The sequence below is a fragment of the Thunnus albacares genome, chromosome 6, assembly GCF_914725855.1.
Source record: "Thunnus albacares chromosome 6, fThuAlb1.1, whole genome shotgun sequence".
Classification (NCBI taxonomy): Eukaryota; Metazoa; Chordata; class Actinopteri; order Scombriformes; family Scombridae; genus Thunnus; species Thunnus albacares.
In genome coordinates, this window is record NC_058111.1 from 32,322,354 (window position 1) to 32,345,536 (window position 23,183).

A 23,183-nucleotide genomic window follows, 5' to 3' on the forward strand; every position below is an offset into this window, starting at 1 on the left:
ATAATAGTGTATTAAATAGCAACTCACCACTAGTCAGGAACTTGGTAGCTTTTTCCATGATGGCTGGGGTCAGCTGCTGTGTGTTTTTCAGGTACTGGAGGATGTAGATATTGGGGGCCAGGAGAGCCATGTTCTGCTCCCCACATCCATACGGCATCTTCAGCAGTCCATCCAGGTTCTTCAGGGCCCGGCCCAGGATGTCACCTGCACAAAAACACTGAGCTCTTAAGACATGAAACTAACCTGATCTTTAACTTCTGCATTTGGGAGACAAATGAGCTTATACACCCATTGACGCTGAACAATTTTGTGATCCTAATTGTGCTACTCTATATGAATACATTTCAGTATATTGAATAGATAGATAAGACACACACTGCCTTGTTGGACACTGTTTACTCAACCAATGTTGCTATAATTTAATTTGCATGTTGGATAGCACGATTTGGAAATCTGTATCAATGTCCTCATGTCCACAGTCTCAGCAGTGCTTTCCAAAAACTTTGTACATTTATTTGATGCTATTTGGCAGCTGTTTTTTTAAAAAAAATCTCTTGTGTCAAACCTTTCTTGAATACATTGACAAGGAAAATTTTTTAAACAGTCTTTGTTTGACAGACTGTGGCTTAAATGTTGACATAAATGGATTATCTATCTCAAGCAGGTTTCAAACATGTCTCTTCAGATTGGATTTTTTAACATGCTAAAATGACCTGAAAGCAGTGACTGTCTGGAATTTAATGAATCAACCAATAATCTCGTGGCACGGTTTGGAGATAGTCAGTTGTAATGTAAACATACACAACTTGTAGGAAATGGGCTACAAAATGCACAAGCGTCTGTATGATCCCTTAACCTTTTATAATTACCAGGATATACTGTATAGTCTATATACTTTGTATATTCTATGAAAGTGCCATGGTTAAAAAAAGTGTCATGATTAAGTACTTCATCAAAAGTGGTTAATGCTTTTAATTTCAATGTTACAGCATGAAGTGACACAGTTATCCAGCCAGTATTGTTTTATTAAGCAATAGTGAATTTATATCAAGGAATCTGTTTACCCAGAACTGATAGTGAAGCACGGGCAGACCCATCAATCACCTCCTCAGGGAGTTGTAGTTCTGTTTCTTCTGTCAAAGCCTCTCCTGGTTATAGCAAGAAACACAACAACACAAGTATGAGTTCTGGTGCAGAAAACTATCACTTTAGTGTGAGACAGTCAAGCAGAAGCAACCGCCTTATTACAGATGTCATTTAGAATGAGCCATAAATGGATGAAGCCCTGAATCAGATGTTTTCATATCATTTTACCGCCTGCTCCACCAGTACACCTGCCAGTGAAACAAACAGGAAAGAAGTTTTGCACCAGCAAGGTTCTCCAACAGCAGAACAGCTGTCTGTAAACCATTGTCGGCAGTGATATGTCAGATATACAATTAATGATTAGTTTGTAGCTCTCATATGTAAACTGACTTTACAAGGTGTGTCTCAACTAAAGATAAAATAAAAAGAATACTAACAGCAAAATCAAACGTTGACTCTATGTAAATTAAAAGAATGATAAAATGAATCACACAAAAGTAATTAATCAATGTTGCATTTCTAAATGTGCGTTTGATTGGCATTTTACAAATCTCTGTATAACAAAAATCACACAGTCAGTGTAACTGGTTATCAACTTAAACCATGTTTTACTAAAGATTGCGTCTCTCACCTTATATTTCATCTTCACATCACATCACACTCAGATAGCTTTAGAAAAACATGTGTATGCTAGTCTGAAGACTGTGTGAGGTTCTCACCACACATTCTGTTCTTATAAATAACAGTTTAAGTGCGGGAAATGGCGTATGCATGGTTTTTGTGCGTACGCATCGTTTATGCATCTGGCCCCTGGTCTTAACCATACTGACCTTTTGGGCAGAGCAGCCAGTTGTGAGTCTTTGTCATCTCAGTTCCCTCAGCCTGAGAGGGAAAGAGGTGGAAAATCATGTAAGTAGCACATGTGCTCTGTCAAAGCTGATCATTTATTTTGTCATCAAATGTACAGTATACACTTTTTTCTTTGTCGTCTTGTATTTAAGGTACCCACCTTCACTATGAGAGATCGTGTGACCACATCAACGCGACCTCTCTCTGGCACGGTCACAATGTCATTGCCACATGACCTGTGGGATGCCACAGCTTCAGCACTCACTGACACATTCACGACCCCTAAAAATGATCATAAAAACATGTATGAAGATCTGTTATTTACATAAAACTTCTTAGAGCTTGGAGTGTTTTATTACAGTGGATCCCTCTCCACCGTGACACAGTTTGGAGGAATGAAATGTGTAGGGAATAAATAGAAAATCCCTTCTAGTCTTTTTTATAATTTATTTTCGTCTAATTAATATATTTTCTTATCACTCAGCCTGACAAGTTTATATAGAGCAGAGAGGAAAATATAGAGCAAAAATATTTTGTTGTAATACATGTTTCTAAATGGTCATTTACATGAATGGCATATCATAGCAACGGTATAGTCCAATAGATACAAAAATTACATTAAAGTTTCTTTCATGTTCATGAAAGTCCTAGAACACATCTTACAAGTTCTACAATTTAAATCAGTTTTAGTCAGTCGCTTTAGTCAGTTTGTTGTCATGGATTTATTTTGAATTACCACGAAATACAGAACACTGGAAAATCAGAAACAAAATTGGAGTAGCAGATTATATATAATATTTTAGCAATCTCTGATTGTATTAACAAAATCTCTGCACACAAGGATAAAGGTGTGACACTTACCTAAGACTGAAGGTGCCATGGTCCAGCTGAGTGTCTTGCGTTCATTGGCACACAGACAGGATGTGTACTGGTCACCAGAGAGAGGGGTGAGGGTGTAATCTAAGGAGGGTGCTGGAGTCACAGTGACCTGTTCAACAGACATAATCTCAATTTTAAGCCAGTAAAGTTACAAAAAAAATGATTGACAGTCATATTGGTAGGAACAAAAGTTTTTGACTAAAATATTTTAACACCAATAGTAATGGATATTTTTGGAGTTTAATTAGTGATCGTATATGCTCAGGCCTTCTTTTTTATTAGAGAAAATTTGTGTCAAATAATGTACATCATGACCTACATGTGTAATTGTTTTGGACAGATAACAGAATAAAAGCTATTTGGTGTGAATTTGAATTCTTCAAATATAATGCAACCTTGGTCCTTTGCCTCATGTCCTTGAGCTTAGTGATGTCTCATTTCACTGGGAGGTCCTCTTATTTTATGCTGTGACATTAAAGCTTGTCTGTATCCCTGTATTGGATTGACTGACTCCCCCTCTGCCCTCAGACAAACATCTGCTATAATAGAGGGGTTGCAGATTATATATCAATGCGTTCAAAGCAGAATGTTCTTGGGGCACCCCCGTGGCTAAGTGGTTGTTATTTTGTTACATTTTTACCCTGCAGCAAATGTCTTGAGGGCCCAAACCATAATGATTCAACACAGTGTGTAATGTTAAGCCCTTTTCACACATGCAGTCTATCCCTGAAATATTCAGGAACATTTCCTGCATGGGGTCATGTGTGAATGGGAGCAGGGATCGATATTCAGTGACATCTGTACCGCCAATTTCCCACCTCAAGACCTAGGCTGCAGTCAACTAGTCTTTTTTGCTTGGAAGGTTCTTAACTGAGTGAAATGACCTAGAAGTATCTAAGTGGCAGAGATGATAAGAGCTGATCGAATTCTCTAAAAAGGAAAGGTGCTTCAGTGCTTTCTTTCTAATCTCCTTTAGCACAGGCTACTCTTGACCATCCTTTACGAAATGAAAGGAGATAATTCTGTCCCACAATTCCTTGCAGCAGTAATATTTAAAACAACCAAGCAACGCACCATTCACAAACTCAAACAAAATGATATGTACAGTAGTAGATTTGAAGGCCCAACATGTTATGTCTATCTAGCATACATGTAACACTTATTTTCATCCAATAATTGGGATTCAGGAGGGTGAGCGTGAGAAAGCTTTCTAAAGGTGAAATTTCATTTCAGTTTTGTGACTGGCAGCCTATATTCCCTTTTTTTAAATTCAATTCCCACCTTGGTAATGAAGTAATATTTTTCACTGCAAGCATGTAATCATCGCAGGAGACAGGGGATTACGCCCCCTCCAAAATATGAAACATGGAGTTTTGTCTCCCCAATATTTGTAAATGACACAACATCAGATTCCCCCCAAAGCTGAAAGACAGCTAATTTGTTTCCCTCAATGTTCAGTGTTGAACCAACTCCAGTGGAAACGCAGTAGATTTCACAGAAAGCCTCCTGCGTCTCGTTTTTGTTCGTGTCCAGCAACAGCGAACAACCCCAAATATTTTGAGTCCAGCTCTGAATATATTTGGTCCATCAAATCTGGTATTCTAATGTAACAGAACGGAACTTTAGCCTATTTGAAGCGTCGGAGGGAGGGGGATAAATATATTGCGCAGCACATAATAGACGCACACAGGCCATTAAGGATGCAGGCAGCAAAGTTATGTACACTGAAACTCCTGTCTGTGCATAATAGGTTTATCTGTCCAATCAGGCAACAACTAACTTATTGCACAACAAAATGTTGATCCCCTGATCAACATTTATTTTAATGATTAGAGAGTAGTAGTATATGTATGTAGTATATGGAAACACTTCCATTTGGTGTTTGATTAGCTTGTATGGATGAGTCTCACTCTTCATTAAACTCTCCATACAAAATCCTTGATGAACCATAAAATCAATAAAAATATAACAAGCTCTGACAAACCTAACGTTTGTCTGCACAAAATGACAGAGAGCCAAAGTTAACAAGCTAAAGACTACTACTCTTTTTGGTGGAGACTGAACTAGAGTTAGAAGAAGAGTTAATACTGGACTTACATTCATCTGGTGTACACAAACTGGACTCAAATAAGATATTAATGCTGCTTTGTGTCTGCAGGATGTGTAAGTAGACAGTTGTTTGCTGACATGTTATTGTATTAGTCATAACAACTTCATCAACTGTAAGTAAGGTCTGTGTGTGAGAATTTGTGTGACAGTAACCCTCTAATCTGTGCATGCATGCAGTGCAAGTGAGAAATGTGCAGTGTTAAAGCAGTGTTAAATTACTACAATGGCAACTTATAGTAACAGTCATGACTTCTGTGGCTTTACATTGTAACATTCAGTGTATTTTCTTCAGTTTCAGATTTTGACTCCAGTGCTTACATTCTTTTATTCTGATAGTTCTTGAGCACATACAATGATTAAGTAGTATTGTGAGTGTTAAAATATTCATTACCATGATACAGCTGGACAGGTAGTTGAAGGTGGTTGCCTTCAGTTCAAAGTGCTCCCCTCGGATGATGGAGTAGGGCAGGCTGAGCTCAAGGAAGAAGGGCTGGAAGACGGTGAGCTCTTTACGAGGAGCCAAGCCAAAACCCTGAGGGGACAAACAGAAAGCCTCCGTCTCCCAGGTGGTGATGGTGTCTGGGACAGTGAGGGACACATCTTTCATTCCAGACTCTCTGGATCAAGACATACACACAGACACATTATGTGAGTTAGAGAAACATACTTTTACTATCTCAGATTGGTCCTGTCAAGTTTATAATAATATAATTTTTGCTGCTTAAGGTCTCATTCACTAGCAAGAGCCATGCCACAACAATATGTCATTTAAAGATTTAATGGAAATTCAGGAGGTATAAGATGAATGGATGTAAAAGGGAGGGGTGAAGGTGAAAGGAGGAGGTCATCTGTTAGGTTGGTCTGGGTGGAGGGAGAGTCAGTGTGGGAGTTCTGTCTCAGGCGTGTTTCCACCTGAGCTGATTACAGGCCCCTAGACGGTACCTAGAATGAGACATGGGAGAGGTATGCACCGTATTGAATAGGAAAGGATGAGGGGAGGAGAGAAGAGAGCATGAAGGGATGTGGGTAGAGATGAGCAGAGAGAGGGATGGGGTAGGTTTGAGGTAGGAAGGTGAATGGATGAAGGGAAGTTAAAGGGTGGGTGGATCCAGAAATCTGTGACAAACAGGGCAGGATGGGTTGACCAGGAATAAGTGGCTTGAAAGGGGATTAGAGGTGTGGTTGAGGTGTGGCCCTGCTGGCCTAAGTTAACTAAATAATAATAATAATAATATATTTCAGTAGTTGTTGCCTGATTGGTAGCTTCAGCTCATTCAAAATTCTGCAGCTCAGCTATTAACCAGAACCGAGACAGAGCACATTAGTCCAGTTCTAGCTGCTCTGCACTGGCTTCCTGTAACATTCATATTGACTTTAATGTCCTCCTCCTTACGTACAAAGCCGCTAATGGGCTAGGACCAAGCTACATTGCTAACTCCATTGTTAACTATTTGCCCTCAAGAACACTGCAATCATCTGATGCTGGTTTATTGGAGATTCCCAGCAACAGCCAAAAGAAAATCAGGGATGCAGCCTTTGTCAATTACACCCCAAAACTATGGAACACACTACTGATAGATGTCAGGGAAGCCAACTCACTAAATACTTTTAAAAACTTATCTCTCCACTTTAGCCTTTAACTAGTTTTTCCTTCAGTCAGCTTCACGCTTACGCACTACTGCACTTGATTTTATACATTCTATGTATGCTGTTTTAACTATTAAGTCTCAAATTACTACAACTGAGGTACGCATTCTATGTATTGTATTTTCACTTTAGTTTATCTTATGTTTATTAACATTATCAAAAGGGTTTTATTTTCCCTCTGAAGTTCATTTTATGTCTTTTATGTCTTTCTTGATGTGAAGCACTCGATGCATGTAATTTCATTGAGCTGCACTTTGGATGCATTTTTTGTATGAAAGGTGCTACACAAATACAATACTAATATACAAATTATTATTATTATTATTAATATTGTTATTGTTATTATTATTGGGCAGATATGCAGAATAGGAATTTCAGTGTTATTACTGTGTTTTGGTGCTTTATGGTTCCTCATAGAGGTGAACTTTTTAGTTCCTCAGATACACCTGAATCTCTTCACCACTGGTCCATTTAAAGGGTCAGTTCACCCCCTTTTCTCTTTTACCTCTTTTGTATCTCTGCATTTAGATAGTTTTAGATTGTTAGATTGTTGTCTCCATCTCAGTACTGTGGCTCATTAAGAAACTTTATCAATTAGGTTGATTTGTTTCCCAAAATATGATGGATACAATTAGCCTACATTATTTATCCAGCTGAAAAACATTCTATAAATGGGGGAAAAAAATAAACAGTGAGCAGTTCATTAACCATACTTAAAGGTTCTATGTGTAAGAATTGTGAAGCAATTCACATGTATTAATCATTTTTTATTGCCAATGAGTGAACAGGTTGTAACATAACGTAGAAAACGAGACCTTCCTCAACTTTCTCGGTTGTCTGTAACAGCCTGTGGACTGATTTCTATGTGAAGGACCTGTGCCGAATTTTCAGCAGAAATCCAAAGGATGTGACGTTTTTGCACACTCCCGAGTGCCTTGCCTTTCTCCCACTAATGTCAACAAACAACGTCAACCCCTTTTGCTTTTTCTGTTGGTGGTCACACGTTTATGGGGAGGCTGACTGACTGGGAGTAAGAGATGCTTTGCTGAAACACGGTTGAGATCTTTTCTGTTATTATGAGAAGTGTAAGAGAGGAAAAGGACATAACCTGCAATAGTCTCAGGCCGCTGAGCAAGCACACACGTGAGTGTGACCAACAGGATGTTGACTGCAGGAATTTCTGACTCTTACAAATAGAACCTTTAATCAGTGTACACAGCATAGAAAGTTTTGAGTGTGTATGAGAAACAGAGTAAACAAGAGATGATAAACTGCAACTTCATTGCTGTTGTTTGCCAATACAGAGCAATTTGTCCCCGTTGTTGTTGTTCTTTTTCAGTTTCTTTATAGCATGAAAAAGATCTGCAGTGTTTTGGTTACGTGTCTGAGCTGACAAATAACATGACATAAAGAGGCTTGTGATAAAAGCTCACCCAACTTCCACCAGGTCCCATATCCAAGTCTCAGGGAAGAAAGAGCGGGCCGTCTGTATTGGTGGAGGTGGACCTGCATCTGCACTTGGTGCTGAACCAACGCCAAATCTCTGATAAAATACTTCTAAAACAATATTCAATCAGAATCAGTGGTCAACTTGAAACAGTGAACAGTGAATTCCTGAAGTTATAGCTTGTAAATGTTCAGCGTGTGTCTTACCTGGTCGATCGTAATGATGACTGTAGTATTTTGTTCCCTTAAAGTTCACACATGATGGCATCTTGAGGAACAGATTTGTTGCCATCTTCAGGCCCATTTTCTACATAAACCACCAACATACAACAACATAAAGATGGCACTTCAAAGCTGGGTCTGTATTGTAGTATCCATTATGCAGTTTGTTATTCAGTATCTTCCATTGCATTTTCACAGCAAATGTCCTGCCAGCAATTAATTTAGGAATTGGTGCATAATGATTACCTGGAAAACTGTGTAAGCGTCATCTTTTTCGCCATGTCCAGGGTACGGCAAAACATATCTTCTTTGTCTCACATTTATACACGCTACAGGATCTTCAACGTCATGTGGAATACCGGATGCTTTTTTATCAGGCAACAAGTCAAATATCTGAAAAGAAAGAAAGATGAAAGGCTATAATTTGTGAAATATTTGCTGTTGTAAACACTGACCAATATAAAAGTCTTGACAGATATGGGGTACTCTTTCATAACAAAATGTTTCAGTTTGGAAAGTATTTCTGTAAAAATATCTCTGAACCTACACTAATACTCCATTCATATCATGTGGGAAGGAAGGCAGTAATGGGAAAGATTCAGACATGTTAGGACTTGTGTTCAAAACATCAGACAACTTACGACAGCAAATTTGCAGGATTAATAATAATAAGTGCAATCCATATGTAGCAGAATGGAAATGTATTCCAGTCTGGTTTGAGCAGGCCTGTAGTCTCTTAGCCTCTTGATTACTCAGCGATCTCGAGCCAATCATTGTCTGTGGGCACCCTGTAAAGGCAGGTAGTTATTTTCTGGGTGCTCCCTTGACACTGAACGCACGCCCCGCCTCCGTTCACCGGACTTCCGCAACTGCTGCAGGTATGAGAGTAGTTTCTGTGCTGGTCCTCAAAGTGTGCTCCCATGCTGTTGCTTATGTTAGTTTATGGTTCCGTGGATCCCTCCGTGGTGACTCACCTCCCTCAGAAGTGATCCCCTCATTGGACTGCTGTCAGTAGGTTCACTTCTCTCTCGCACCGCAAATTTTATTATGTTGCGTGTAGTGTACAGGTGTTTCGCTTCTAGGTCCCTGTATGTAGTAGCAGCATAGGCTCCATAGACGCTCTCTCTCTCTCTTCCTGAACTTACAGATGGTGCCTGATTGGTATGTAGCCTATTATGGTGTCAGGTTCATCTTCTTTTTGGCAGCTGTCTTTCTCATTTTAATTTGATTTTTCATTATGTATTACAGGACTGTGGGCTCTGGCCAGCCGTATAGCAACTTACTCGGGAGCTGCTGCGGCCATTCTTGCCCACACTGCAAGAACACTGCTGCTTTGCCTATAATTAGCGTTAATAATCATTGTCTTTGTTTTCGATTTGTTTGGTCGGGTCTGCTGTTGCTGCATTGAAGGCCGGCAGTACCACGACTAGAACTCTTTTTAGCTGAGTCGTTTTAATGGTGTGGGTGTGGGTGTGAGTGTGCGTAGTGAGCGGGGGGGGTTTCTTTTTTTGTCATCATTTGCTTATTCTCAGTTTTGCTTAGTTTAATTCATTTATTTGTCTCCACTTTATAGCTTATATAATGATTTCATATCACTAATATTGTTTTCATAGTTTATTTTGTTGTTTGCTTATCCTCAGTTTTGCTTAGTTTAGTTCATTCATTTGTTTTTACTTTATAGCTTACATAATGATTTCATATTACTAATATTGTTTTCATAGTTTATTTTATTGTTTGCTTATCCTCAGTTTTGCTTAGTTTAGTTCATTTTGTCCCAACTTTATGGCTTATGTAATGGTTTCATATTTATAATCTTGTTTTTCTACTTTATTTGGTTTATTTGTTTATCTTTCCTAGTTAGTTGTACAAGTACAGGGCTTTCGTCTTTATGCCCTGTAATGAATGTTGTTTGGTATTGTCTATGTGTTCATTTAGTTTAGTTTTGTTTGTTGGTCTATTCTTTTCTTTTCTTGTTTTGTTACACCACCAGCAGGAGGCCCTTTCCTATAGCTGTTGATAACCAGTGTGAAGCGTTTCAACATTAGGGCAACTGTATGGTGGTTTTGTTTGTTGGTTGAGCACTTTATTGATTTTGTATCCCTTTTTATTTTTCAGGAGCTGAGCGCCCATGGTGGTGGGTTTGGTGACTGTAGGTGATGGTTCCTCCTTTTTCCTGTGTGCTGTGTTTAACTGAGCATCCCTGGGTTTGACCCTTTTAATATCTGTGTGATCGGTACGTCTAATAATTGGGTTTTTTTTTACTAAATTTTGCTATTGTTAAAAATAGAGAATTGATGCTCTCTCTCTCACTTCTTGGTGTAATGAACCTATTGCCTTTTGAGTTAATGCTACTGGTCTGAGGTAACACTTGTCCCTGGGTAAAACCCCCAGGGTGGCGTAGTTGGATCCTTTTGATAACACTGGTTAGTGCCCTTTAATCCCTATTCCTCTTGTCACAGTCTGGCGTAGTTGGCAGGATTCACTTTTTGAAAGCAGAGACGTGTGTTCCTCTCTTCTTTTTTTGTTCTTTCTTTGTTTTGTTGCTTGTAAAAAAATAAAAAAATAAAAAATTGTTAGCAGCATTGTTTAATCTTTTTGGTTTTTTACTTCTTTTTTTTGGTTTGATTGTTCTTGGTTGCTTAAAGGCAAAGCAGCAGCTAATTTCTTGTGGATCTGTAGGAAGTCCTGGTGAGGTTGTATCACCCTTCCCCACCAACTGTAGAGCTTCCCTTCATTGATCAGGTTGTAGTTATGGAGGAAGAGTTTCGAGAATTGAGGGACCTAGTTGCACAGTTAAAGGCAGATAATGAGAGGCTGCGCCAGGAACAGGTTGCCGCTGTGCCGGGCCCCACTGCTGGGCCTTCTACTTCTTCTGCCTCAGATACTGCTCCTTCCATTGCTAGTGCCCCTGTCACAGAGAGACTGGTTTTTGTGCCCCGAGACAGGAAATGTCCCATGTTTAGGGAAAGATCAGGCATAGGTTTGACTGAGTAGATTGAGGAGGTGCAAGCTTGTATGAGGGTGAGACATTTATCTCTATCAGATCAGGCATTTTTTCTGTTCGATCGCTTGGAAGGGGAAGCACGTGAGGAGATAAAATATCGCCCTAGTGCAGAACGGGGGGACTCAGCCAAGATCATTGCTGTGTTACAGGAGATGTATGGGTGTTCTGAGTCCTATGTAGCCTTACAGGAAGCTTTTTTTCCAGAAGGTAACAGTAAGGGGAGACTCTGCAGTTCTCCCTTGCTTTGATGGGCCTGATGGAAACAGTAAAGCAGCGTGCACCTGGTGGTATGCCTAACGCTGATGTTTTGCTGCGGGACCAGTTTGTTGAGCATGTCCTTGATGGTGCCCTCCGTTGCAAGCTAAAACAGTTTGTGCGCAGACAGCCTACGGTTAATTTACTTGATGTTAGGGGAGAGGCAATCAGGTGGGAACGTGAGGGTTTGCCAGGTGGTGCGAGGGGTCAAAGTCACTCTGTTCCTTCAGCGTTTGGTATTCAGTATGGTGTCCAGAGTGGTCCTCAGGGGTGGGTTAATCCCCCCCAGGTAGCTGAGATGGGTGAGATGAGGGAGCTGCTGAAACATCAGCAAGAGCAGTTAAATCAGCTTACTCGAAGCATTGGACTTTTGCAGAACTCTTACCGGCGCAGCCATTCACCTCGTAATGGTCCCATAATATGACAGTGCTGTCAGCAGCCTGGTCATTTTGCTAGGGAGTGCGATGGGGCACGTGTTCCTCCTCGCTCCCAGCACTCCTTGCATGCTCCCTCACAGTCTGGTAGGCAGTCTCATCCAACTCAGGCTTCGGAAAACTAGCGCCCACCGGATTGCAGAGCAATAGTTCAGGTGGGGCATCTACTGGCTCAGGGGTTGGTCCCAGTGATTTGGAGGACAGTTCCAAGCTAATGTCAACTTGGACAAGTCCTCATCTAGATGTGGACATGGGTGGAGTTAAAGTGCCTTGTTTAATAGATACTGGTTCCATGGTGTCTACAGTCACAGAGAGCTTTTTCCTCCAGCATTTTGAGCCGTAGGGTTGAGAGCACCTTCACGCTTGTCACTGGTTGCAGCTTAGAACGGCCAATGGGTTGCCTATCCCCTACATTGGCTACTTGGAGCTGGATGTTGAGCTCTGTGGTAAGTTAATGCCACGGTGTAGGGTGTTGGTGGTGAAGGATTCCCCCGGTGAGTTGTCCTGTCAGGTCCCTGGTGTTTTGTGATTCGCAGATGCTACTGAGAGCTCTTTGGGCAGCATGGCTTGGCCTTGTTCTCTTTGCCCTCTCTATCCGAGGCCCCAGAGTCAGTTGTGCAGGCGTTACAAAAGTGCCATCGGGCTAGTGTGCAGGCCCCTCAGGATACTCCAGGCAAGGTAAAGGTTCAGGGTAGAAAGGCTTGTCGTATCCCAGGTGGTGTGATGAAGGTTGTAGCAGCCACGTGCTCGGAGCAGTATTCAGGTACTACTGTGTTGTTTGAGCCCCTGGACTCTGGCTTTCCCGCTGGACTGCTTGCGTCCCCTGCTATAGTTCGGGTGACAAGGGACACAGCCTACATACCAATCGTTAATGTTGATTCCACTGACGTGTTGCTCTACCCCCGCACCATTGTAGTTGTCAGCTTGCCCACAGGGGTCACTGAGGTGCCATCTGGTGTAGCTACAGTGGGGTCTCAATCTGTTTCTCGCACTGTGCCGGATCAGATAGAGGCCATGGATTTGTCCCCCTTGCCTGCATAAGAGCAGGGACAGGTGAGGTCACTTCTTAGGAAGTATACCTCCATGTTTTCTGTCCATGATGGGAACAGAGTCGCAGCCCCTACGCCTCCCCCATTGTTCTTGTCAGGAAGAAGGATGGCAGTCTGCGCATGTGCGTAGACTACCGCCAACTGAACAACAAGACAAAGAAGGATGCCTTTCCTCTGCCACGCATTGAGGAATCCCTGGATGCGCTGACGGGTTTTCCACCATGGACTTCGCCAGTGGGTATAACCAGGTTCCAGTCACTGAGAAAGACCGGCCCAAGACTGTGTTCTGCACTCTATTTGGGCTGTTTGAGTGGAATCGCATGCCTTTTGGGCTCTGTAACGCCCCCAGCACCTTTCAGAGATTAATGCAGCAGCTATTTGGAGACCAGCAAGGCCAATCATTGCCTCTCTACCTTGATGACATTGTATTTTTTTCTTCCACAGTAGAACAACATCTGGAAAGGTTGGAGATGGTGCTGGGTCAGCTCAGCAGGAAGGTCTCAAGGCGAAGCTCACCAAATGTGCATTTTTCCAACAGTAGGTGCATTACCTGGGCCATATGATCTCCGACAAGGGTGTCTCCACAGATCCAAGCAAGGTAGCAGTGGTGGCTAACTGGCAACCCCCCACTACTGTCTCAGAGCTGTGGTCTTTTCTGGGGTTCGCTAGCTACTATTGCCGGTTTGTGGAGGGTTTTGCCAAGTTGGCGGCCCCGCTACATAGGCTGGTGGCAGAGCTGGGGGGCACAAGGTCTAAGAAGAAGGCAGAACTGGGTTTCATTGGGAACTGGACAGAAGAGTGTCATAGAAGTTTTGAGGCACTGAAGACAAAGCTCACCATGACACCAGTGCTTGCCTATGCTGACTTCTCCCTGCCCTTTATCCTGGAGGTGGATGCAAGTCATAGTGGACTGGGGACAGTGCTCTCACAGGATCAAGGGGGCAAAGTCAGACCAATAGCATATGCCAGCCGAGGTCTGAGGCCCACAGAGCACAACATGCTGAACTACAGCTCAGTGAAATTGGAGTTCTTGGGGCTAAAGTGGGACATGACGGAGAAGTTCAGGGAGTACCTGCTAGGCCACAAGTGTGTTGTTTACACAGACAACAATCCACTTAGTCACCTGTCATCTGCCAAGCTTGGTGCAACTGAACAACGCTGGGCTGCCCAACTTGCATCGTTTGACTTTGAAATTAAATACCGGTCAGGAAGAAGCAATAAGAATGCAGATACCTTGTCTCGTCAGTATACACCCAGCTTACAGTAAATGGAAGCCCTGGTCCCTGGCACTTCACTCCCCAAACCACTACGGCAAGACTTGCAGTTGGGAAAGACTTAAGTACCCCAAGCTCCTTTACTGTCTTGCCTCATTATACCCTCTCTGACGTGGGTGCTCTCCAGCAGGCTGATTCAGTGATCCAGGAAGTCTTGGTGTTCTGGAGATGAAAGCAGCGTCCCAACTATGAGGAGCGGAAATGGGCATCTCAGCCTGCATTGGCACTGCTTCGACAGTGGGACCACCTGGTTGAGAAGGATGGAGTCTTGTACCACCAGGTTTTTCGCCCCGATGGTGCTGAGGCAGTACTTCAGCTGTTGTTGCCTGCTAAGGTGCTGACTCAGGTTCACCAGGAGCATGGCCACCAAGGTGTGGAGAGAACCTTGGAGTTACTATGGCCGCAGTGTTATTGGCCAGGTATGTCCTCTGAGGTGGCGCACTAGTGTCAGGCCTGTGAGAGGTGTCAAGTTGCCAAGGATACCCAACCCACTGCTCGAAATTTCATTGGACACTTGTTGGCTTCACGACCTAATGAGATTCTGGCCATTGACTACACTGTTTTGGAACCTGCCCATAATGGAATGGAAAATGTCCTCATAATGACTGACATCTTCAGTAAGTACACACTGGCCGTCCCCACCCGTGATCAATGTGCCTCTACTGTGGCTCAGGTTTTGGTGGCAGAATGGTTCTCCAAGTTCGGTGTCCCTGCCTGTATACACTCGGACCAGGGTCACAACTTTGAGAGTTCTCTTATCTTATTTTCAGTGCTAGAGGTATACTGATATACATATACTGAAAGACTAGTTGTCTACATACAAGTTACCATGAGTGATAGACATATGTGAGGAACTAATGTGAGACATTTGTTGCTGTTGCTTTCCAGATATTGTCTTTTTTAGCACCAAAAAAACGTTAACATTTTGTTGCATTGTGTTTGCGACTCACATGAGAAACCTAACAAGTTGACCGCAGAAGATTAGGGTGTGTCTAGGGCTAAATTTAATAAACCTGGGCAGTTCCACTCACTGTCTTGCTCTGGAAGATCTCAAAAGTGAATAGTTAGGAAATAGAAAGCATTACTCTTCTCTTTCCCTAAAAACACATTTTCTCAACCATTCCCAGGATACAGACCATATATAACAACCCAATCTCACAGCAATTCATGAAATAGTCATGAAATTTAATCTTTAGGTTCGTGTACTAGGACATGAATTTTCAATTATTTTGTGACACTCAGCACGACTTTCAAACTAATGTATTTCAATTGGAAGTATGTTTCATGGAGCATGTTCTTTTCTGTCAATCAGGATTTGGGAGCACAGAAGCTGTATTATTTTTCTTATTTAATATTCTTTTTTTAACTATAACTGCTACATTATTCAACATTTAACCCCACATTTTGTCCTTATTTCCTTTATTTCTTTATTTTCATTTTATTAGTACAGTCAATGGTCCGTGTTTGTCCGGTGGACATACTGGAGGACCTGACTTATTGTGTGCAGAGCTCTATTCAAAAATGTTGAGATTTAATATGACTGTCCTTTTCTGAAATTGGGCTGGTCACATAAAACGTGACAAAACCTGACAGTTTGACTGACAGACACACTGAATGTGACAGTTTAACAACCAAAGCAGCAGGATTAAAATCAGAGTTTTTATGAAGTTCTTATGAATTGTTGAGTGTTGAGTGAATCAGGGAAGTTAACATTAGCAGCTTTATTTCCAGCCTGTCTGCCATGATGCATCAGCTGGTTTTGTTCCATTTCTTGGAAAGGATCCTGATTAACTTTCACACAGCTCCATGGATTTAGATTTAAATAGCTTACAACCTATTTATGTATTTTTTTCAGTAACATTGGTGGTAGCAGGTACTAACAGGCTAAGCTAACAGTGTGTTAGTGGTGTTGCATTTGCAGCGTTCTGAGCATGACATCAGAGGAAAATGGCCACCGTGTGGGCAGACTTGGCACTTTCGACTCCTGTTTTGACTAAAATATTTTGAAATAAACCAACGTCTTTACATTTTCTTAACATAGCTCATCTAGATGCAGTGTAATTACTAGTTTGGCTGTACTAGAAATTTGATATATTCAGTAGATATATCTTTTTGCAACCCTTTTTAGATTTGTATCAAGATTTGTATCGAGCTGCATGGCACGGCTCTAGGGAATTGTAGTTTTTTAAAAATATATTAGTGTTTTTCCTAGAATTGGACATCGCAAATATTGAATTGAAATTACACTGAGGAGTTTAAGGGGATGGTAAACACATTTGTGTAATACCATTTTAAATATCTAATTGTTAGATGGGTGAAAATTAATTTTAACCGTATTTTACCTATATCTGATAGCAAACCCAGTAGTTGATTATACTCACATGATAGCTGAGGTCAAGAGCTCTCTATAACAGTTGGTCTCATGTCTTTGGCCTGTTTTGTTGCTGAATTATAAGCCTTCAAACATGCACTAAGGTCAAGGTTCAAAGGTCAGTATTTCAAAGCAGGAGCCATGTAGAATCTTCATACTGACATATGTTACTCTGCAGGTTGAGACCTTTCCAATGATGTATTTGGTTTAGCTCCACAATAAAGTTTTAATTTTCTCATTTCATGGACACAAACCATCCCAGGCCTAGTTTCAGAGAAAACTTTGAAGGCCCAAGATATAAAACAAACCTTTTTGTTAGTTTTTTTCTTTTTTAGTGTAAATAATGACCAAAATGAGTCACCTTCAGAGATTACAATACTGCTGATAATCAAGGGCATTACTACTGGCTTGAGGGAAGGCCTGAAGTGCTTGGGTTAGGGTTGGGGCATAGGCTACTATTTACACAACCCTGGAGATTTTTTGTATCTTTATGATTCTTGGTTTTGGGATTTATGTCAACATGACATAACCCATTTAATCAGGATCTGTTTTATTAGTCAATGCAAGCATACAAAGAATGTGTCTTGGTGTTTGCTCCCAAAAAACACAACACAGAAGAATAAAAATAGATAAAAGTAAGTTAATATTAATAATAGTGAAATAATCTAAATAATACTAAACTTAAATTGAAATTTTAAAGTCTATTTACATAATAGAATAGTAATAGTTTTGAAATGGGATATAAAACTTGAAATTAAATATTGACAAAGGAAATGTGGGCTGTGCTATGGACAAAGAAATGAAGTGTATGAAATATATGAAGGTGACAAGAGTAACAATTAAATGTGACATGCATAAATGATTAAATAATGTAACAGTGGAGGTTGAATGCAATGCACATTCTAAAGTCCACTTTGATGAAATATATGAAATAATGAAAGCATATGAAAGTAATATATGAAATATATGAAGGTGATATGTGAAAGTGCAGGGATTAAATGAGGAATGTGAAACGTAAAGTCTAGTTTGATAACCCTGTCTTCATCCCATTTATATGGCCATATACAAGATGGTACAACATGCTTTATTGGATGACGTGGCTCAATATTAATTGATATGTTTTAAGAAAGATGATTTCATATTAAATATCCTCAGCCACATATTCTTGGAAATATGAAATTAAAAGAGCAACTTCACATTTTACAATCACAGGCTATAAAATGCCTTTTCTTAACAGAGACAACGGTGTGTGGATTCAGGTTGCAGCAAACAGAAGCAATTTGAAATGGAATGAAGTCCACTGACGGCAGACAACCCAAAACAGTAGTTGAACATGCCCACAACACAATGCACTTCCTTAGCCTATCACTATCAAAACCTGACAAAAAAAACTTTATTTCTCAGAAAGAGAAAGGAGAAATTATTAAAACTGATGACCATAACATTAACCTATTGTATTGTTGAGTTATCAAGAACACTTTTGTGTTTTTGTGTTGAGAAATGTTAAAGATATCATTAAAAGAAAACCTTAACATGGTAAAGAAAATACTTCTGGGCAGCAGGTCCTCCAGTCTGCCCACTGGACTTGTCTTGCCCTCCACTTCTGCCTCCTCCTAGTGGGTGTGTGAGTGTGTGTGTGTGTCTCTCTCTCTCTGGGTTCTAATTGTAGGAGTGGAGACAGGTGTGTGGGAGTCGGGCGAACAGCTGCCATTCATCAGGAGGTCTGCTTAAATATAGGGTGCAACCTCCTACTCACCGCCAGATCGTAGACTCTGTTCCGACAGTCAGTCACACTTCCAGCCTACTTATTACTGTTCTGTCAGTATCCAGCAATTGCCTGACTTTTGTTTTCTCTGTGCCTGCAGAAGACCTCAGCCTGACCCCGGCCCTGTCTCCAGTCCTACTGCCTCGCCGGCTCAGCCTATCCCTTGACCTGGCTCCCCAGTCCATCCCCTATACCCAGCCTCACGCCCAGCCCAAGCCCCTAGGTTCCCCAGCTACCAGTCCAGACCTTGGCCCCAGTCTCCCAGTTTTACCGCCTTGCAAATAAATCCTTTTCCAACCCCACTCGCTGCCTCCTGCCTTGGTGTCTTGCTCGTGGGTTCATTAGCCTAGCCATAACAGGACTGACGCAGCTCATTGACTGTAGGCTAATGATAAAATTAAAATAAATAAATAAAAACAATTATAAAATCTTGTGATTAAATGTTGAGTAATGTAGCAATTATATTTAAAAAATGAATAACAAACAATACAGCTTCTATGCTCCAAAGTCCCGACTGGCAGAAAATAAAAACTAGGTGCAAGCATAAAACACACTTCCAATTGAAATATATTCGTTTGAAAGTCATGCTGACTCACAAAAAAGATGGAAAATTTGAGTCCATGTACACGAACATATAGATTAAATTTCATGACTATTTCACAAACTGCTGTGAGACAGGGTTGTATATGAAGAAGGATGTAGTGAGGTGTGATGTCACCCATCGGTTTGCACTGGAGTTGGTTTGAAGCCCAGCTTATGATTGCCGCCATCTTTTCAGTTTGGAGCCAGGACCTTCCAAAAAAGGAGTGCGTTGTGTTGCCTTTCACGCCCTGGAAAGACGCCGCGCTACCTCAGACCCAAGCTAATGCTATCTTACCGGCAGTGCTGCACACTTGGGCTAACGTTAGCTACTTAAGCTAAATTGTGCTAACAGGGTAGGTATCGTAATCAAGTAACATTAAACTTAGTGAAATACTGAGACCATAGTCCGACTCAGTGTAGGTCCCGGAGCTGGGGAAAGCAGCAGGTGAGCCAACTGTCAATCACAGCTGTCAATCAACGCTTACACGGCAGATATCAAAGCTACTATGAGTCAAAATGACCACCAGCACACTTATTAGAGGGCCTGAATTTAGAGATGGAGACTGTACTCCAACTTAGTACTTCTAGAGAGAAGTTCATGCTTTTTGAACAGGAGTCATATGGAGCATCTAGGGGCCCTTTATCGTACTTCGGCATTAACTTCAGACTCAAGTTGTGGAAATTGCTGCTTGTTACAAACCCATTGATGTAACACAGAACACAATAAATAAATAAAATAATCGAATGCATCTGCTGTGGTTGATCTTGACCTTGTCTACATTCAGAGTCTTCCCTGGCTCCTTAATGAGGACGCTCTGGTCGACAGCGCTCACGCCACACAGAGAGTCTGGATGGGCCGTCAACCTCAGGATGCTTTCTTCTCCTGGAACAGCTGAGGACGGAGAAAACTCCAACAACACCTGAAACACACACACAAACAGATGCACCATAATGACCTTTAGAGCTGTAAACCTGCTGTGTTTTGCTCCAGCGAATCATCTGATAGAAGTAGTTGTAGCGACTACTGGCAACAATGTAAAAGTCGCTGAGAGGCTGAGGTTGGGCCTTGTTTGCTGTTTGTCTGACACGCTACCAAAAACATTCGCTGAGATCAAAAAATAAGTTTAATAACTTTTATTAATGAAAAGGATCAACTTATTATAACATGCACAAAATATACTCAAAATAATCACAGCGATCAGATGTAAAACAGCGGTCAACAAAAAATACGACAACCCACTCACCCTCTGTCTCTTTCTTACCAGCCGGCATGCAGGTGAACAGGTGCTTATATTAACTATAGGATACCACCGCCCATATCCATGTGACCTGATTATCAATCACCGTGATCATGCAATAATAAACAAACCAAAATAACCCAAAATATAAAACAAAAAATTACTACTTTGCAATTCATTCAAACTTGAAAATTAATCCATTCATGGCTCCTACACGCCAGCCCCTAATTATTAGGTTATTACATAATAATTACTCACATTACAGATTTTAATAGGAGGCATGAAGCAATTAAAAGCTCAATAATCAAAGTCCATAAATTTACTTTACTTTTTCTTCCTCCCGATCCTGTACATGTGTCATAAGTCAGTAAGACCAGAGGTTACTAGCACATAGTCTTATCAGAGTGATCTTTACCATCACTCTATGTCTGTCAGTCAAAAATCAGAGTCAAAATGGAGGTCAAAGTGTCACAATGTGCATCAGCCACTCCTTATCCAGCTTCGGCCTCCTGTATTAGACAGACTTTGGTTATTGGTCGGTCCAGGCAGCTGCTCTTTGTTTTGATGCGCACCTGACGCACAAAACCTCTCCTGTCTGGAAAGGTTTGTAGGACTCTTCCCATGACCCAGGATTTACGAGGTGCCGTGTTATCCACTATAAGCACTATATCTCCAGGGATGAGGTTGCGCTTCACTCCTGACCACCTCTGACGCTCCTGCAGTTGAGGTAAGTATTCTTTAACCCATCTTTTCCAGAACAAGTCAGACATGTACTGGACCTGCTTCCATCGTCTACGAACATACATGTCTGTCCCCTGGAAGACTCCTGGTGGCAAAGATGGTAAGGTCTTCAAAAATAACAGGTGATTTGGTGTCAATGCTTCCAGGTCATTAGGATCTGTGGATGCTTTAGTAATTGGACGGCCATTGATGATGGCTTCCTCTTCACAGAGAACTGTGTGAAGGCCTTCTTCGTCCAAGTTTTGCACTTTCAAAGTGGAATTGAGGACTTTCCTCACTGATCTAATTAACCTCTCCCAAGATCCTCCATGATGTGAGCCAGCGGGGGGGTTAGAAGTCCATTTTATTCCTTTCTGAAGAAGAACACCATTAATCTGCAACTGATTCCACTGCTCAATAGCTGTTCTCAATTCACGCTCTGCTCCAATGAAGTTTGTCCCATTATCAGAGTGCAATTCCTGAACTTGACCACGTCTCGCTATAAAGCGTCTAAGTGCATTAATGAAAGAGTCTGTGTCCAGTGAAGGTGCCACTTCAATGTGGATTGCGCGTATGGCCAGGCAGGTAAAAATGACTCCATACCTCTTCACTACACTCCTTCTGCTCCTCACATCAAAAGGTCCGAAATAGTCTACTCCAACACGAGTAAAAGGAGGTTCATCTGGAGTAACTCTTTCATAAGGTAAGTCTGCCATCTGCTGGGACACTGGTTGAGCATTCAACCGTCAACAGATGATACACTTTGACCGAGCTCTCCTTATGGCTGTACTGGCACCGGTGATCCAATATCTCTCACGCAGTTTGGATAACAAGTGGTTACGACCACCATGTCCCACCTCTTGATGAATGTGCCTCAGAAGAATGGCTGATATATGTAAATCCTTAACCAATATTATGGGATGTTTCGTTTCTGCTGGCATAGATGACCGGCTGAGCTGACCACCAACTCTCAGAACACCATCCTCCATCAGTGGGCAGAGTGGAATTCATCTGGAGAATTCCTCTGGAAACCTCTTCCTTTGACTAAACTTGATGATCTCCAGTTCAGCCTTCTCAAACTCCTCCACTGATAGACAACTTGAAACTGTCTTTCTCTTAAAAGTTTCCATGTCCTTCTCCAATGAACGTCTTTGTTGGTCCGTATCCAAGTCAGACTGTGCAAGAGCCATGCTCAATTGTCTCCTCTTCTGACAAACAGACAAGAGCCAAGTCTTAAATCTCAAGATCCAAGCAACAGACTTTCTCAGATGGGTCCAAGAGTCAAAGTAATGGATCATGCGAGTCACTGCATCAACCTCCTCTCTGACCTGTATAGCATTCACTGCAACAGCTTTCTTAACCTCAGGGTCATCTGATGGAAGTTGAAGAGCATCGTCAGGAGAGACAGGCCACTCACTCTCAGGTTGAAGGAGAAAATGAGGCCTTGACACCCATGTTGCATTCTTGAGAAATGTATCTACTTTCACACCCCTGGAGGCAACATCGGCTGGATTGCTTGCAGTTTCAACATACCTCCATTGAGAAGGGTGTGAGGCCTTGCGAATTTCTGAGACTCCGTTGGCAACAAAGACTCTGAATCTGGAAGTTTCATTTCTGATGTACTTGAGCACAGAAGCACTGTCCGTCCAAAACACAGAATCCTGAAGATGCATGTGCAGCTCTTTCCTCCACAAGACATCAATGCGACTTGCCATGGTGGCAGCAATAAGCTCCATTCGGGGGATGGTAACAGACTTAAGTGGAGCTACCCTAGCCTTTCCCATAACAAAGGCACTGTGCACTTGAGTGGGCATTTCGTGACAACAGGTAAGTCACTACTCCATAGCCTTCTTCACTTACATCACAGAAATGATGCAGCTGTGCTGTAGTAACTTCTCCAAAGTCCAGTGGTTTCAGACATCTCATGATGTTACATTTCTCCAAATGACAAAGTTCATCCAGCCAACTTGTCCAGTCCTGAGCAACTGACTCAGGTATGACATCATCCCAGCCAAGTGCTCTCCTGCACAGATTCCTTAAGATCTTCTTCGCTGACAGGACAACAGGACTCAAGATACCAAGAGGATCATAGATGGAGCTAACTGTTGAGAGAATCCCTCTCCTGGTGAGTGGTCTGTCCTTGATCACAATCTTAAACTTAAAAGTATCAGACTGGATACACCATTCCACACCAAGTACTCTCTCTACTGGTAGCACATACTGATCCATGTCCAACCTTTTCATATCCTTAGC

At 41.7% G+C, this 23,183-nt stretch overlaps 1 protein-coding gene across 1 annotated transcript in view; it reads right to left on the reverse strand.

The window, feature by feature from the left end:
• LOC122983817 (alpha-2-macroglobulin-like) overlaps positions 1–23,183 on the reverse strand; it is a 58,596-nt gene that overhangs the window by 16,644 nt on the left and 18,769 nt on the right. Inside the window, 9 exon segments of the mRNA XM_044353944.1 lie at positions 28–204; positions 1,065–1,148; positions 1,917–1,968; positions 2,096–2,217; positions 2,797–2,923; positions 5,315–5,540; positions 8,004–8,323; positions 8,485–8,631; positions 19,743–19,892. Coding sequence (XP_044209879.1) covers positions 28–204; positions 1,065–1,148; positions 1,917–1,968; positions 2,096–2,217; positions 2,797–2,923; positions 5,315–5,540; positions 8,004–8,323; positions 8,485–8,631; positions 19,743–19,892 — 1,405 coding nt within the window.